We start from the raw sequence: 13962 nt of genomic DNA, 5'->3' as shown, positions 1-13962 counted from the left end.
GTTCAGCTCTTTAAGAGACGAGACTGAATGAAGCTAGTGCAGAATTTAAACATTTTAAGAGAGAAACTTGTCAGTTTCAGATCTCCAAGGACAGCTTCCCTATAAGATCAAGTGTTTTGACCTTCCAGGTCCCTCCATCTCACCTTCATCCCTTCTAACTCTCAGTTTAAAGACACAAAAAATAAAATAAAATAAAAATAAAAATACTTTTCGGAGCGGGCAGAGCAATGTATCCTCCGGTTCCACGTCTGCTATAAGAAGCAGATTTTTGCACAAGGATAAGGTTACGGCTGCCAGCCCAGAACTCCAGCGGTGTGGCAAATCAGACGCTGGGCTCCTCCCCTCCCCCGCCGACGAACGAGAGGCTAACAGACGGGTGCAAGTAGACAAGTAGCTGTTTTTATTGAATACAGAAGCTCCTTGAAAACTCTGTGGGCTCCGGGGCTCTCCTGCAATTCCTTTCATTCCCAAAGTGCTGGAGCCAAGCACGCGTCCCGCGTAACTCCCTCCCATTTCTTCTCTGGGATTTGGGTAGGAGAGGAGGGAGGAGAGGCGACGGGAGATGGGGGGTGGTTGGTGGGCTGGGCTTGCCAGGAGTCCTGATTCTTGGGCTGGAGGAGAGGGGGGCGGGCTCGGGGCCGCCCGAGAGGCGTGTGATTGGGTCTGACCCTCAACCAGCTTGTCAGTTTCGCTCGGGGTAAGGGGGGCGCGGGAGGGGAGTGGGCGGAGGAGGGGGCTGCCCGGAGCCTCTCGTCCGGCCCACTGACGGCATGAAGCCTTTAGGGGCACGCAGTCCTCTCAGATTTTCGGTTGAAGCCCCTTATCTGCCTTCAGTCTGAAGGCAGGGCCCCGCGGAGGACGGATCGGAGGGTCCCGGCCGGCGGGGCCAACCGAGAGGGAGAGGAGGGGGCGAGACACAGGAAGGAGGCCAACCATCGAATTTTAAAGAAAAAGCCCTTTGACTTTTCCCCCCTCTCCCTCCTCAATGGCTGTGTAGCAAACATCCCCGACGATACCTGGGAAGGGACGAAGTTGGTCTGCAATCGCAATTTCGAGGGCTGAGTTCACGGTTGAGTGCGGGGCTCGGAGATGGAGCGGTGGTCCTCTAGGTGGAAAACGAAACGGTGGCTCTGGAATTTCACCATAACAACCCTCGCACTGACTTTCCTCTTCCAGGCTAGTGAGGTCAGAGGAGGTAAGAAAAAAAGTGGTTTTGGGGAGGTGGGAGATTGCCGTCGGTCTTTGTCATTCTGTGCCCCTCCCCCTCTTCACCCTTCCTCCCCCGCCATTCCTCCCCCCACCCTCCCCCCCCAAAAAACAATTCTCCTAAATAAAATCCAGATTGTAGCTGCCACCAGGTTGAAGTGAAGGCTGGAGAGAGAGATGGATGTAGGCGGGACAGTAATGGGAGAAGAGGTAGCAGGAAAAAAGATCTGTCAGCACAGAGCCTGCTGAAATGCCCTTCACCACTTTCCAGCGTCTTTGAAAAGAGGGAAAATATTACCTTGAACACAAGGGCAGTTGTGCAGAGCTTTTGTTTGAGGACTAGTCCCTAGATTGCCCTTGGAACACATCTTCTGGTTTCTTCAGATTCTAACTAATGGAAGTATCTCTTTAAGGGTGAGCTGGAATATAGAGAAAGGGTATAAAATGAACCTTGATAAAGTTCTTTGTGTGGAACAAAGTGAGAAACAGGCTCTTTTACTTTTAGGGATGTAAGAGAAAGCAGAGGTGATGAATCTAGAAGACTGAGAACACCGTGTGTGTGTGTGGGTGGGTGGGTGGGTGGGTGTGGGTGTGTGTGTGTGTGTGGGTGTGGGTGGCGTTTTGGAGAGATTTTAAGTGGGAAAAAATTGGCAGGTTGTAAAGAACGGGTTGAAGATGGGGGGAACACTTATCCCTGAATCTCAGTCCACTCCTCTCCACTTTGACCCCCACCTCGCACCCCCCCCCCACTTCTTCTTGCAGGTTGGACTCGCAGTTCTCTTGGAGAATGATGAAACTCGCCAAGCAAATGGGGTGGGAGAGGAGGAACAGGGATTGGGAGGGAAGAGGAGGGGGCCTGGGATGGGGTGGGAGGGGAGAGGTAAGGAAAAGTTCCTACGTGGCACCACCAAATATTCAATGACCAGACCTGCTCGGAAGACTGCAGCCCTGTCAGTACCCAAGGAGGGAGAGCGACTTCACTCCTCCCCTCCGCCTCCTCCCTCCCCTTCCCCCGCCCTTTCCCGCAAAGGCATCTGGCTGGAGCGGTCCGTTAGGTGCTGTAGACACGACTGGCGGGCAAACGCCTTTGGAGTTAACAGAGCCGAACAGCTTAGAGTAGAAAAGCAAGCTTTGTCAGGAGTGCACAGAGAAGTGGGGGGTAGGAAGAAGGGTGGCGAGGATTGGCCAAGGGAGAAAGAAGTTGTCAACCCCAAATGCGCAGGCTTTAGCAGAAACCTGAGTCTGGCCCTGGTAGATGCCAAGATCTGAGCTCTCGCTAATGGGAATTAGCGCTCCCGGAGGCCGAACTCTGGCACACCAGGTCTGTGTTCCTTCCCCAAGCTTAGTGGTGTTCACCTTCCTGAGTGGCAGGCTGTGGTTGATTATTCTTCTGCTTGACTTTAACTGGTAAATACAGCCAGAGCCTCCTTAGGACTGTGCTTAAATTTTGATACGAGTTATGCTAATCATTCTGATGCATTCATTTAAACATTTTTAAGGATAAATAGAGTCTTTGAGAGTGGAATCCATCAAAAGTTTGCTTTTTACCTTTGGTACCTGGTCACCAGCTGGGTTGGTCATTTCTGTTCGCTGTTCTGCCCTCTGCTGGTTTTATTTGGAATTTATTTGGAATTTAAGCATCTGCCTCAGCACATAGGCCTCTTAAAATCCTTCTGACTACAGTGATGCTGGAAAAGGACACTCGATTAAGAAAGAACAGATATACTCCTTCTTTTTCAACTTGTTACACACGCATATGGACAAATGTACCATAATGGCAGCTCTGAATTTAAAAATATAGAAACCAAGAGTTTCTTCAATGAAGACAGATGAAATATAAACTCAGGAGACACCATTGTAGGCATTCAAGGATTATTTCACTGAAGATATTTCTGTCTTATTTTCCACATTTGGCCTTCCTTAAAGCTCTAAGGATATTAGAAAGATCAAATTTCTACACTTGTGTTGCATAAATTGGCTCTTTTCAATCTAGCTTCAGATGTGAAACACTTTTAAATAAACATTTCAGTTCCATGTCAAGTAAATGGTGGAAAAAGAACCTTTACTATTATTATAAGACCAAGTAATGTGAGAAATAGCAAAGTTTAAGGATCATGTGTTGTTTTTATTTGTCATTTCTGATGAAATGTCTCAAAAGTTACAAGAGTGTATAGTCATACTGTAAGATTTGGTATTTGTGTCATCAAGTTGCTAGGTGCTTACTACCTAGTGGGAAGCTACATATTTACAAATGTACTCTTGAAGGCATTTTGCCACTTAATAAACTTCATAAAGGAAGTAATAGTATCCTAATGTTTAAAAAGGAAACATTGGTCTGAATCATCACACAAGGGAAATATAAACCCAGTGTCCAGTTCTTATACTAGCCATCAGATTTGCAATTGAAGTAACAATGAATATTATTTCATTCCAGTTTCTAAATAAAGGTATTATATGCTATAGTTTATTGATGTCACTAAGATGCAATGGTGCAATTTGGTTGCTAAATCAAAAGGTAATTTAAAACAGCCTATTTTCATCTAAAATTTGCATTTCTTGGATTTAAAACATTAAAGCCTTAAAAATTTCTGGGTTGCCAATAAATTAGACTCTAAAGAAAGTATAGTTAGGATCCTAAAGCATCTACCTTACAAAGAATAGTTTTTGGAGTGAATGGATTAAAAGAAAATTTATAATCTCATACAGAATCATATTATTTTACTTTGCAAATCCAAACTGTAATTTGGTCATCTTTCACATGCTTATTAAAGATTTTTAGTATTTATTATGATTTAATATAAGAGTGTTATTTTTATAATATATTCACTTGCATCAACTTCAATTTTATGTCTCATATATTTTCCTGTGGTTGACATAAATGTTTTATCTCAGAAATTTATGGATTTCTTTATCAATTAAGCCATTGTTTATCATAGATAAGACCTGAGATTTACCTGGAATTTATAGTGACTATGCTGTGAGTGTTAAGAGTGATGGTTTTAAGGGTTTAAAAAAGGGTTAAGCTATAATTGAATACTGAGAAAATAGTATGTAATTGAATCATTTTTCACTAATTAAAATGGTATTCAAACTTTGGTGGTTAAGCCAATACTGTGCCTTGAAAAAAGTTGATTAATTTTATAAAGGACTTTCAGAGCTAGTTAACAATTGGTAGTGAGCTTTCCTGGAGTGTTTTGAGTGCCCAGGATCAGCAGGTGAAATGGTGCTGGCTTCCAGGGTATGTGCTAATCCAACTTTGTAAAGAGATCAAGTTTGCCACTGTGGCTACTTAATCAGAAATCAGTTAAAAGATCAGATATACTTCTGACAACACATGCAGTGCCTGCTAGGATTATTTATATTGTCTTTCCTCTTGTTTTTTAAATAAAAATTGACAAAGTCTATAATAGAGAAACAATAAAGAAAATCAGGTGTCTTATGAGAAGCATCTTCCTGCTTGTTTTACACAGATTAAGGGGCACATATATATTCAATTAAACATGGACACCATCACAAAATTGTCTATTAGTTTTGAAATTAAGTTTGTTAATCTCTTCAGTGACAATTTACTTCATAATAAACACCTGAGTCTCTACTTTATAAAAATTACTCTGTAAGAGGTATTTTCATATTTGTTAACACAATTGTGAAGTGCAAATGAGAAATATATACACCTAGGTAGTATGATTGCTTACAATTTATTTAATTAAATTTTTGGGTTCTATGTTCACTTCAGGGTGAGTAACATAGAAGGAGCATATTATTCAAGTTAAGTTATCCCTAAAATATAGCAAGTCAAACAGGAATCTCTTTTCAGATTTTTGGGAAGGATTTCTGACCAAAAGAAACCCCCAAAAACAAACAAAAAACCTCCCTAAACTAAGTAGTCACCTTTCTTTTCTAGAAATTTTCTTTTTTTCTGAAAAAACTCTCTTCACTCTGCTTAATTTATTGAAGCATTGTGTATTTACTGATAATGAATGAACTCAAATCAAGCTTGGTTGAGAGTGTGTCATAAAAAGATGAATTTTTCAAGGGAAGAAAAGGTGTTTAGATAAGATTTTTTAAAAGAGAATGCTAGAGATAGACATTACTGTAGAGATTGTTTCTCTTTACTCCCTTCTTGCTTTACTAATGAGGAAACTAAATCATAGAAAAGTTATTAGCTGAATGCTCTTTCTCATAAAAAATTAAAAAAAACATTTTTATAATATTCAGTGTTTTTCTAAGTAAGTAGAGTGAAGGTCAGCAATAGTGACAAAAATATCTCAAAATAATAGTGATCTGAGACTTTATGGAATGACCAAATATTGCTTAAATGAACGTATTGGAGTTTAGATTTAGTGAGAAGATGGATTCAATTAAAGAAATTGAAGAAAATCAGCCAGGAAATTGAGTTATAGAATGCATTTAAAAATTTCTCAGTTTCTTAAGTTTGGAGGAAGGTAATTTTTGATAATTTGTATTGTTAATATACCTGATTATGTGATTCTGTAAGATTATTGGTATCAGAGTAGAAAGCATAATAGTTTGTAAAATATCTTTCGTGTACGTTCGTTGCTGGATTAAGAATGTGATATTTTTATCCACTCTAAAGTTGTTAATGGAGGGCCAGGCATTTCAAATAATATATTTCATAATATATTTCTATATTTATTGCAAATACTGTCAAATTTCTGTGTCTTTCAAGTTTCTTTTAGATTGGCTGTATTATATATTATGTATATATATATTATATATATTATGTATATTATGTATATATATTATATATATATATTATGTATATTATATATATATATAGGGTTTTATTACTAAATCAGATAATGAATTGATTATTACTTGCTATGACTTGCTTGTATAATAATCTTTTTCCGAACAAGTGGCAAACATTGGGGAAAAATAGGAGAGCACTTAGTAGTGCAAATTGTAATTAATTTTCCTTTTGGATTGTTAAACCATCTGAGACTATGTAAACAACTTATGCCTCATGAATAAATGGACAGTTAATCTACAGAGAAGTAGACACTCTTAAGAGATTGCCACAATATTTGTTGTGCTGGCAACAATAATGGTAGGGCTGGTATTTCCATCAAATGAAGAGTTTTCCTATCTTTAGGGAAAAAGCAGTACATGTCCCTAGCGTCCTGAAGAAGATACTGTGGAAGCTAAATATTTATATTCATGATCAACTCTAACAATTTGTATGAATATAGGGTTCTTATAAGTACTGAGCTCTCCCCATCACTTTATATCATTTTTAATGATTACACTTAGGTATTCAAAAGCCAGAATTCTATTGTATCCTAAACATACTTTTCTTTTCCTCCTACCTTTGGAGAAATAGTTAGGGGCAGTTGGTGTAATCATTAGGAATTCAAGGCAACTGCACAGTGGGGGCTGAGAGCTGATCTGCATTTCTGCTTTTTCTCCTCCACTTCCCTCATTTGATACTGGGGAAATGTGACCTGAGTTGGGAGTGGTGAGAGGAAACCAAACTTTGTTTTAGACCATTGAAGTTTTGTCCCTTAGCAAAGAAGAAAGAGAGGTATACACAGATGGTATAAAAAAGTTGCAGTGTTCCCTAAATTCTCTCACTTTAAATGTAGGTTTCAGTGTAGCTTTTGGTATACTATAATGACTTTCCAAAATTTGGACTTTGTTCTTCCAACGTCTCTTGCAGTTTAATTCAGAACATAAAGTTTTAGTTTTTTTTCATAAAGTTTAGTTTTAGCCTTCTTTGTTATAATGCGTCTGACATATGTATTTCTTTTTCTTGCAAAACCCTAATGTGATTTTATTTTTATAGGCTTTTCTCCCCTATTTTCCGTAGTCTCCAAACTCAACCTGAATAATACTAGCCGGTAAAGATGAAAGTTGATTTTAAAGTGATTTAGCGAGTAGTATCTATCGGTTGCAGTCTTTGGCCTACTACTGACTTGGCTAGTGGTTCTTTAGACATTGGCTGATCACCAGACCTACTGTTATCTGGTAAAATAAACTCTTTGCTTGCTGCGCATGGAATTAGAGACAGTGCTATTAATTTAGGAGAAAGAACTCAGAGAAAAGAAAGGTTATCATATTTCAGAGTAAGAGACCAGCTTAAATACGACTTGACAATTGAGAACTAAAACAAACCTGTGTAAAAGTGCTTTAGCACAATCAACTTTTACAATCCCTTCAAACCTTCTTTTTTTCCTTAAAAAGCATTTCTTTCTTATTTTAAACAAATTTAATTGCTCTTGAATGGCCCTGTACTGTACAGGCAAATGAAGGTCCCTATTCATAGAACTTGAGCGCATAGAGTGTCAGTGGAAGCTTCCTTCCTCTGTCTGACTGGTAAACTGGCATCCGGGCTTACAGGCGTGAACCTTCCACCGTGTGAGGTGGTTGGCTTTCCTTCCTCACTCAGCTGTTCACAAACAACTTCCCAAAGGATGACTGCCAGAAAGAGCAGTGGTTGCAATTCCTGACAAAGCTAATAAGAAACTCTAAGGCACTTTTGCACTTTGTGCTCTTGGCTCTGAAGAGAAAGAAGAGCCGTGTGTATTCAAGTGGTATTTTCTCTGACCTCTCTCTTTGAGTCTGACAGTGGCGCACAACCTATGAGCTGTCACTCTTCTTTTTGAATGCTGATGAGTCTTCAAAATATTTCACTGGTTTTGAAGATAAATGTGTTGTCCAAATGGTTTGGCATGATATAGAGCGCCCTTCACGATGGGACCCCTCTGTACATTCGGGCTCATGAACAGCCATTTCCCACCTGCCACAAACCTGCCCCCATTTACCCTGCACTTCAGCCATCTTAAATCTCTTGCCTTTATTCTCCTCTGGCTTAGAACGTGCTATTCTCCTTCCCTGAATATCTGTTCTTTTCTCCTCCACCTAGCAAATGTCTTCTACTTCAAGATTTAGATCAGATTTCATATCTCCACGTAACACTAAATGCATGCTTATTACATAGCAGGTCCTGTTGTCAGCACATTTCATATAGAATCTCATTTCTTTTTGATAATTGCCCTGGAAGTAAGCTAATATTAAAATATCCATCTTATCCATGAAGGAACTGAAAAACAGAGAAGTTAATTATCGTGCCCGATGTCACACAGCTCCTATGTGATAGACCCAGGATGTGAACCTAGACAGTCTTGCTCCAGAGCCCGTGCTTTTGATCATTTGTCCATGCTTACTTCATGGTGTGTTGTAATGTTTGCACACAGCATCCCTGACTTATGGTTATAGTGCCCAGGGGCCTAATATTAATGCACAAAATCATGCAACTGCACGACAGTATGCGTCATGGCAATTGTGTGCATAATTTGAATGCCACCAAGGAGGAATATAGAGAGGATTTGGCATAAAGTGATGTTATAATTCAGGTAGCTCTTCAGACTGCATTAAAGTTCAGTGGTGGAGGCCATACCACTCTTTCAAGAATAAACCTAAGCCCTAATGATGGTGGAGAACAAAAAGGGTTGTTGCTGGAAACCAGCAAATGTTACTTTGCTTCCTTTGACTTATTTAAGGAGAAGTTGACAGCTGTGTCTGTTAGCATTCAAGTTCAGATTGTGGTTGGCTTGGTTTCATTAAGTAATAAGGACACTTACAAATTGCTTCCTGTTCCAATCAGTATCCATCACAAGGAACAACAGGTCTTATTCCACATATATGGTAGTATACGTGGAGACATGTATATGGTAGTATGCTTATTACCTTCACTATAAAAGTGTCAGATCTGATTATCTAAAAGCTGTTTGGAGTGTAATCGACTGGAAGAATGTAACTAAAAGATACATAATCTGCAAAAGAAGGTCATTATTTTAAAAATTACTCATTTATATGTTAGCCTTCTGTAAGGAGTTGCTGAGGGGTAATGACTATGATTTAGTTTTATTTCTGTCCCCAGTGTCTGCCAAGATGCCAGAATGCACAGTATGTAATATTGTCACTATTTAGATTATTAATTATCCTTCTTACATTGCCCAGTGGACTGGAACAAGGTTAAATCTAGTTAAATTACAGTGGTGTGAAGTGACTTCCTCATGTCGTGTCAGCAGTAATTAGATCTTCTCTTTCTTTACTTCTCTGTAAGTCAAAGACTTGGGATGTCTCTCTAGCTTTCCTTATTTGAAGAACACTTTTGCACATTCTCTCCAAGGTTGCTTCTACATATTTGAAGTTACTGATTCACTAGAATACCTCTAAAATTGTAGTTTCCTTTCTGATAGAGAGAAACACCATATGAAGTGGTACTGTTGCTTTGACATCAATGTAAATCATCATTTCACTGTTTGCTGGTGAACAAAACAGTTTAATCCAAGGGTGGTATCAATCTGTTAAAGTAATAATTGGGAAAATTCCTGTCATATGTTTATTTTGAAACTTTTATCTCGGTTTTGTATGCTATTAGGAATTTCTGATTTTGCTTAGTAACTATTATAAAGAATAGCCTATCTATATTTATTGCTTCATGATTATTTTAGTTCACTCATTCTTCAGGTTAGAAAGTAATTTGCATATTATGCATGTATTATAATTATTATATTATGTGTATCATCTTTAAGCAAGGAGTATATAAAGTTTCAAGTGCCTAGTAAGATTAATAGTGGTTACATCTATTTGGATACAATAGATTTTGGATAATTTGGAAGAATATTATATATTTTTTGTATTCTGTTCTTATCCATTCCATAGTCCTAAAATCATTAGGATAGGTATGTTTGTCTATTTTATTTAGTGTGTCCCAAGCACACAGAACAGAGCCTGTCACAATTAGCATCTGATAAATCTTTGTTGAATGAAGTGAAAGTGTTGGTCAGGCTCTATTGAATTGCTCTTCAATAGCCTAACTAACAACCTGAGATAGATATATATATAAGGTTATATATATTAATTATTGCCAGTGTCTACAAAAGTATATTGAACAGATTAGTGCTGATATTGTTGTGGTTTCCTGAAAATGTCAGTCTCTGTTTTGCCTCCAAGCAAGCTATGATTTCCACCTTACATACTCTCCCAAACTGCTTACCATTGCTTTTTGCTTAGGATTTAGAAATTATCTCTTAAAGAAATAACTCTCCTCCACCATGCAGACTGAGGTAGTTGGCCTTGCAAAGCATCCTAAAGCATGCTACACCATTACAGTTACTCCAAAGTTGAATGATAATCACAGAATATTTTTGATGATAAAATGAAAACAGGGAATGAATCTTTTTCATCTATGTAAGAAACTCTGGCTTCTAGCATTAAACCTGGAGCATAATAGATGGCCAATAAATGTTTATCATATGAATTAATGGCCTCACAAGCAAGGGATTTTACTAAAGTCAAGAAGACAGGGCTTGATAATCACAATCACTTGTAGTCCCATCCCTGTGGATTTTGATTTATTTTGTATGGATTCCAAACATAGGTGTTTTATAAAGCTCCACAGATAATTTTGATGCACATCCAAGGGCTTATGGATCTTCTGTAACAAGAAATTAAATACACACAAAAATGGGAATGTGTCTGGCTTGTATAACAGGGTACTGGAAGTCAAGTAAAAGGTTATTTATCTGCTATGTACAGATCATTTGATAAATATTCAATTACCCAACAGTAATGACTCTGCAAAAACTGATTTGATAGATCAGCTGATTGTAATATAGAAAATGCTTTTTTCTAATCCTCCTCTCCATAGCATGTAATAAACTAAATACTAGCAAATATTGCTTTTCTCAACATTAAAGTCAAATGCTTGTATTGAAACTGTAATTTTAGTTTTATAATAAACATTTTAATCGGTTTGCCCACTGTAAATCAGAAATGCCAAACTTTTTAAGTATCACCCTCTCAGCTGGCATTTCTTCTTTCCTTTGCCATCCTCAGAGTTGTGATATTATTTCTGCTTTCAATTTTCATAGAAGCTTTTTATGATACAAGAAAGTTCAGGGTTAAGATGTTCAATAACCGTGAAAATTAAATGACTCACTTCTATGTGCAATCAGTGTTAAGTGCCCTGACTACAAGGATAGCATGCCAGTGTCTATTCTCATGGGGCGTGTGTGTTATCAGGAGAGTGCTGTGGTTAGGACAATGGACTAGGGCCACATAACAGAAGACCGTATGGATAGATTTTTCTGCATAGCACAGAATCATGTGACTAATTAAAAAAAATACAAGAAGGTGGCTAAGTTGGCAAAGCCAGTATATACTTTGATATTTATCAATATTAGCTGGTTCCACTTGGCTGCAACCATTGGGTCTTCTGACAACCTGAGAACTGGGGCCTTGATGCTATTTCTGGAATAGCCAGCTCACTGTAAAGTCACCTGAAGTTCTCCAAGATAATTAGTACAGTCACACTTGATACAGAGTTATGGTCATTATGAACTTGAAAGATATATGAATGAATTATCTTCCTATTTTATAAGGGGATACATTAAACAAAATGTGTGTACATATTTAGAAAATTTGTTAAAAGACAAAGATGAGCCTGACATTTTTAAACCTTAAATGTGATCATTCTTGTTAGTATCCAAATTATAGCATGTTTTAGGACATAAATTATAAGTAGTTTTTTGTTGTTGTTGGTGGTGTTGTCTTTGAGGATTCATATATTGGACCAAGATCTCTATTTAGATTAATTGAGAGGATAAGATATTTATTATAAGCATTTAAAACAATTTTTAATGTTTATTTATTTTTGAGAGACAGAAAGAGTTACAGCATGAGTGGGGGAGGAGCAGAGAGAGAGGGGGACACAGAATCTGAAGCAGGCTCCAGGCTCTGAACTGTCAGCACAGAGCCCGACATGGGGCTCGAACTCATGGACTGCAAGATCATGACCTGAGCTGAAGTTGGATGCTTAACCAACTGAGCCACCCAAGTGCCCCTATTATAAGCATTTTTTAAGTCATAATGATTTCTTTCACAGAAAGTTATATCAAATAGAGTTTTAAAATAAGTGTCATTAATTAATTACAGTTTAAATAAAGTTAATAGGCTGTCACCCCCAAAGTTTTATTTCTACCCCAGGTATTTTCCCTGAATTCTAGACTCATACCCAACTGCCTATTTAGCCATTTCCAGTGGAATGTATTAAGTCATCTCAAAATTAGCATGCCCCAAACTGAATTGCAGAACTCCTGAAACCCATTCCTCTCACCATCTTTCCCACGTCAGCTAATGGCAAAACAATCAGTCATGATGTTCAAACTAAAATGCTTGAGTAGCTTTGACTCTTGTTCTCTCCTACTCCAGTATCCAACCCATCAGCAACCCTGTCTGCTATGTTTTCCGAGTATATCCAGCATCTGACCCAGTATTTCATCTCTCAGTCCAAAACAGCAAAATTGACAAAATTTTACACCTCGAGAGTGGCAAGTTGCTTCCTGTCTGCTCTCTATACAGTCTGTTCCACTGTAGTGCCCTCTGTAGTCGGTTCTCAACACAACAGCCACAGTGGTCTGGAAAATGAACTCATTCAGGTTATTCCTCTCTTCCCCTTAACTTCCAGTAGGTTTCCATCTTAACTTGGAATAAAATCTAAACTCCATGAACATCCCAGGACCGATACAACCTGCCTCCAACCTGCTTCACCCTTACTTCTCTGACCGCTTTTATTTTCTTTGCTGAAGACATAATTGTCTCCTTGCATTTCCTCCAACTCCTCCCATTTGGGGCAACTCCTACATCAGGTTCTTTGTACTTGTTATTCCTTTTGCTTAGAATGCTCTTCTGTCAAAATATCAGGACAGAGGAGCCTCTTCGGCCTTGCTAGACTTTGCTCAGACATCATCTAATTTGAGGCCTTTCTACCTTTCTTACTTGATATTAACATCCATGCCTCCTCAACCTTCATTTACCGATTTATTTTTCTCCTATGAATCTATTTGTCATTTATAAAAAGTAATGACTTATTTAAATTAAAGGTAGAGATTTTATTTTAAGACCCTATACAAAATGTAGAATTAGTTATTTTTGGAGTACAAGGAGTACAAATGTTGTCTTAAACTATTTGGATAGCATCTAAGCCATTCTTATCCAAATAATTTCCATAGTTTTTAATTTTATTTTACATATTTTCAGACATAGTCAATGTGACACTTCAATTCCACTTGGTAGGGGCTCCTGGGTGGCTCAGTCAGTTGAGTGGCTGACTCTTGATTTCTGCTTAGGTCATGATCCCAGGATCATGGGATCAAGCATGTTGTTGGGTTCTGTGCTGAGGGTGGCGGCTGCTTAGGATTCTCTCTCTCTCTCTCTCTCTCTCTCTCTCTCTCTCTCTCTCTCCCTCTCCACTCCTCTCCCCTGCTCATGCACACACTATCTCTCTCAAATAAAAGAAAAAATTAAAATAAAAAAAATCTGCTTGGTAAATCATTTTACTTATTTGATGGACACCATGCACATTGATCCAGTTGTTTTAAGAGACTATAATTGCATCAAACGGTAATGGGAGTTTGTATTTTGTTTCCCTGGTTTAACAGAGCAATAATGTGGGACTTGTGGTTACTTAGAAAGTAGATGGGTGATATTTGCAGGTGAAGACCTAAAAGACACTACATATAAATATGTTAAATGTTGTTAAGGAAATGAACATACATTCTGTTATTCAAAGCAAATTTATTTGTTATTTCGAATCAGTGCTAAATCGAGGCTAGGATCCTGCGATTTATGCATTTCTTTCAGCCACCGAGTAGGTCAGAATTAGAATGAACAGTCCATAGTGGGATGTGAGTACAATGGATTGTGGTGGGAGTCACACTTTTTCCA

At 38.3% G+C, this 13962-nt stretch overlaps 1 protein-coding gene and 1 pseudogene across 11 annotated transcripts in view; both read left to right on the top strand.

Moving 5' to 3' along the window:
- Positions 1-597: 597 nt before the first annotated feature.
- Positions 598-13962, top strand: part of COL11A1 (collagen type XI alpha 1 chain) — a 218987-nt gene continuing 205622 nt past the window's right edge. For 8 of the 11 annotated variants that reach the window (XM_043575706.1, XM_043575704.1, XM_043575699.1 and 5 more), the window contains exon 1: positions 730-1195. In XM_043575706.1, coding sequence (XP_043431641.1) covers positions 1090-1195 — 106 coding nt within the window. In that variant the 5' untranslated portion in view covers positions 730-1089. Of the gene's footprint in view, positions 1196-13962 lie in introns of all 11 variants that reach the window. The other 3 variants (XM_043575696.1, XM_043575701.1, XM_043575700.1) reach the window with 3 other exon arrangements.
- Positions 7626-9027, top strand: LOC122482031 (annotated as a pseudogene).

This window comes from Prionailurus bengalensis, chromosome C1, assembly GCF_016509475.1.
Source record: "Prionailurus bengalensis isolate Pbe53 chromosome C1, Fcat_Pben_1.1_paternal_pri, whole genome shotgun sequence".
In the NCBI taxonomy this organism is placed as follows: Eukaryota; Metazoa; Chordata; class Mammalia; order Carnivora; family Felidae; genus Prionailurus; species Prionailurus bengalensis.
This window is presented reverse-complemented; position numbering and strand designations above follow the sequence as displayed.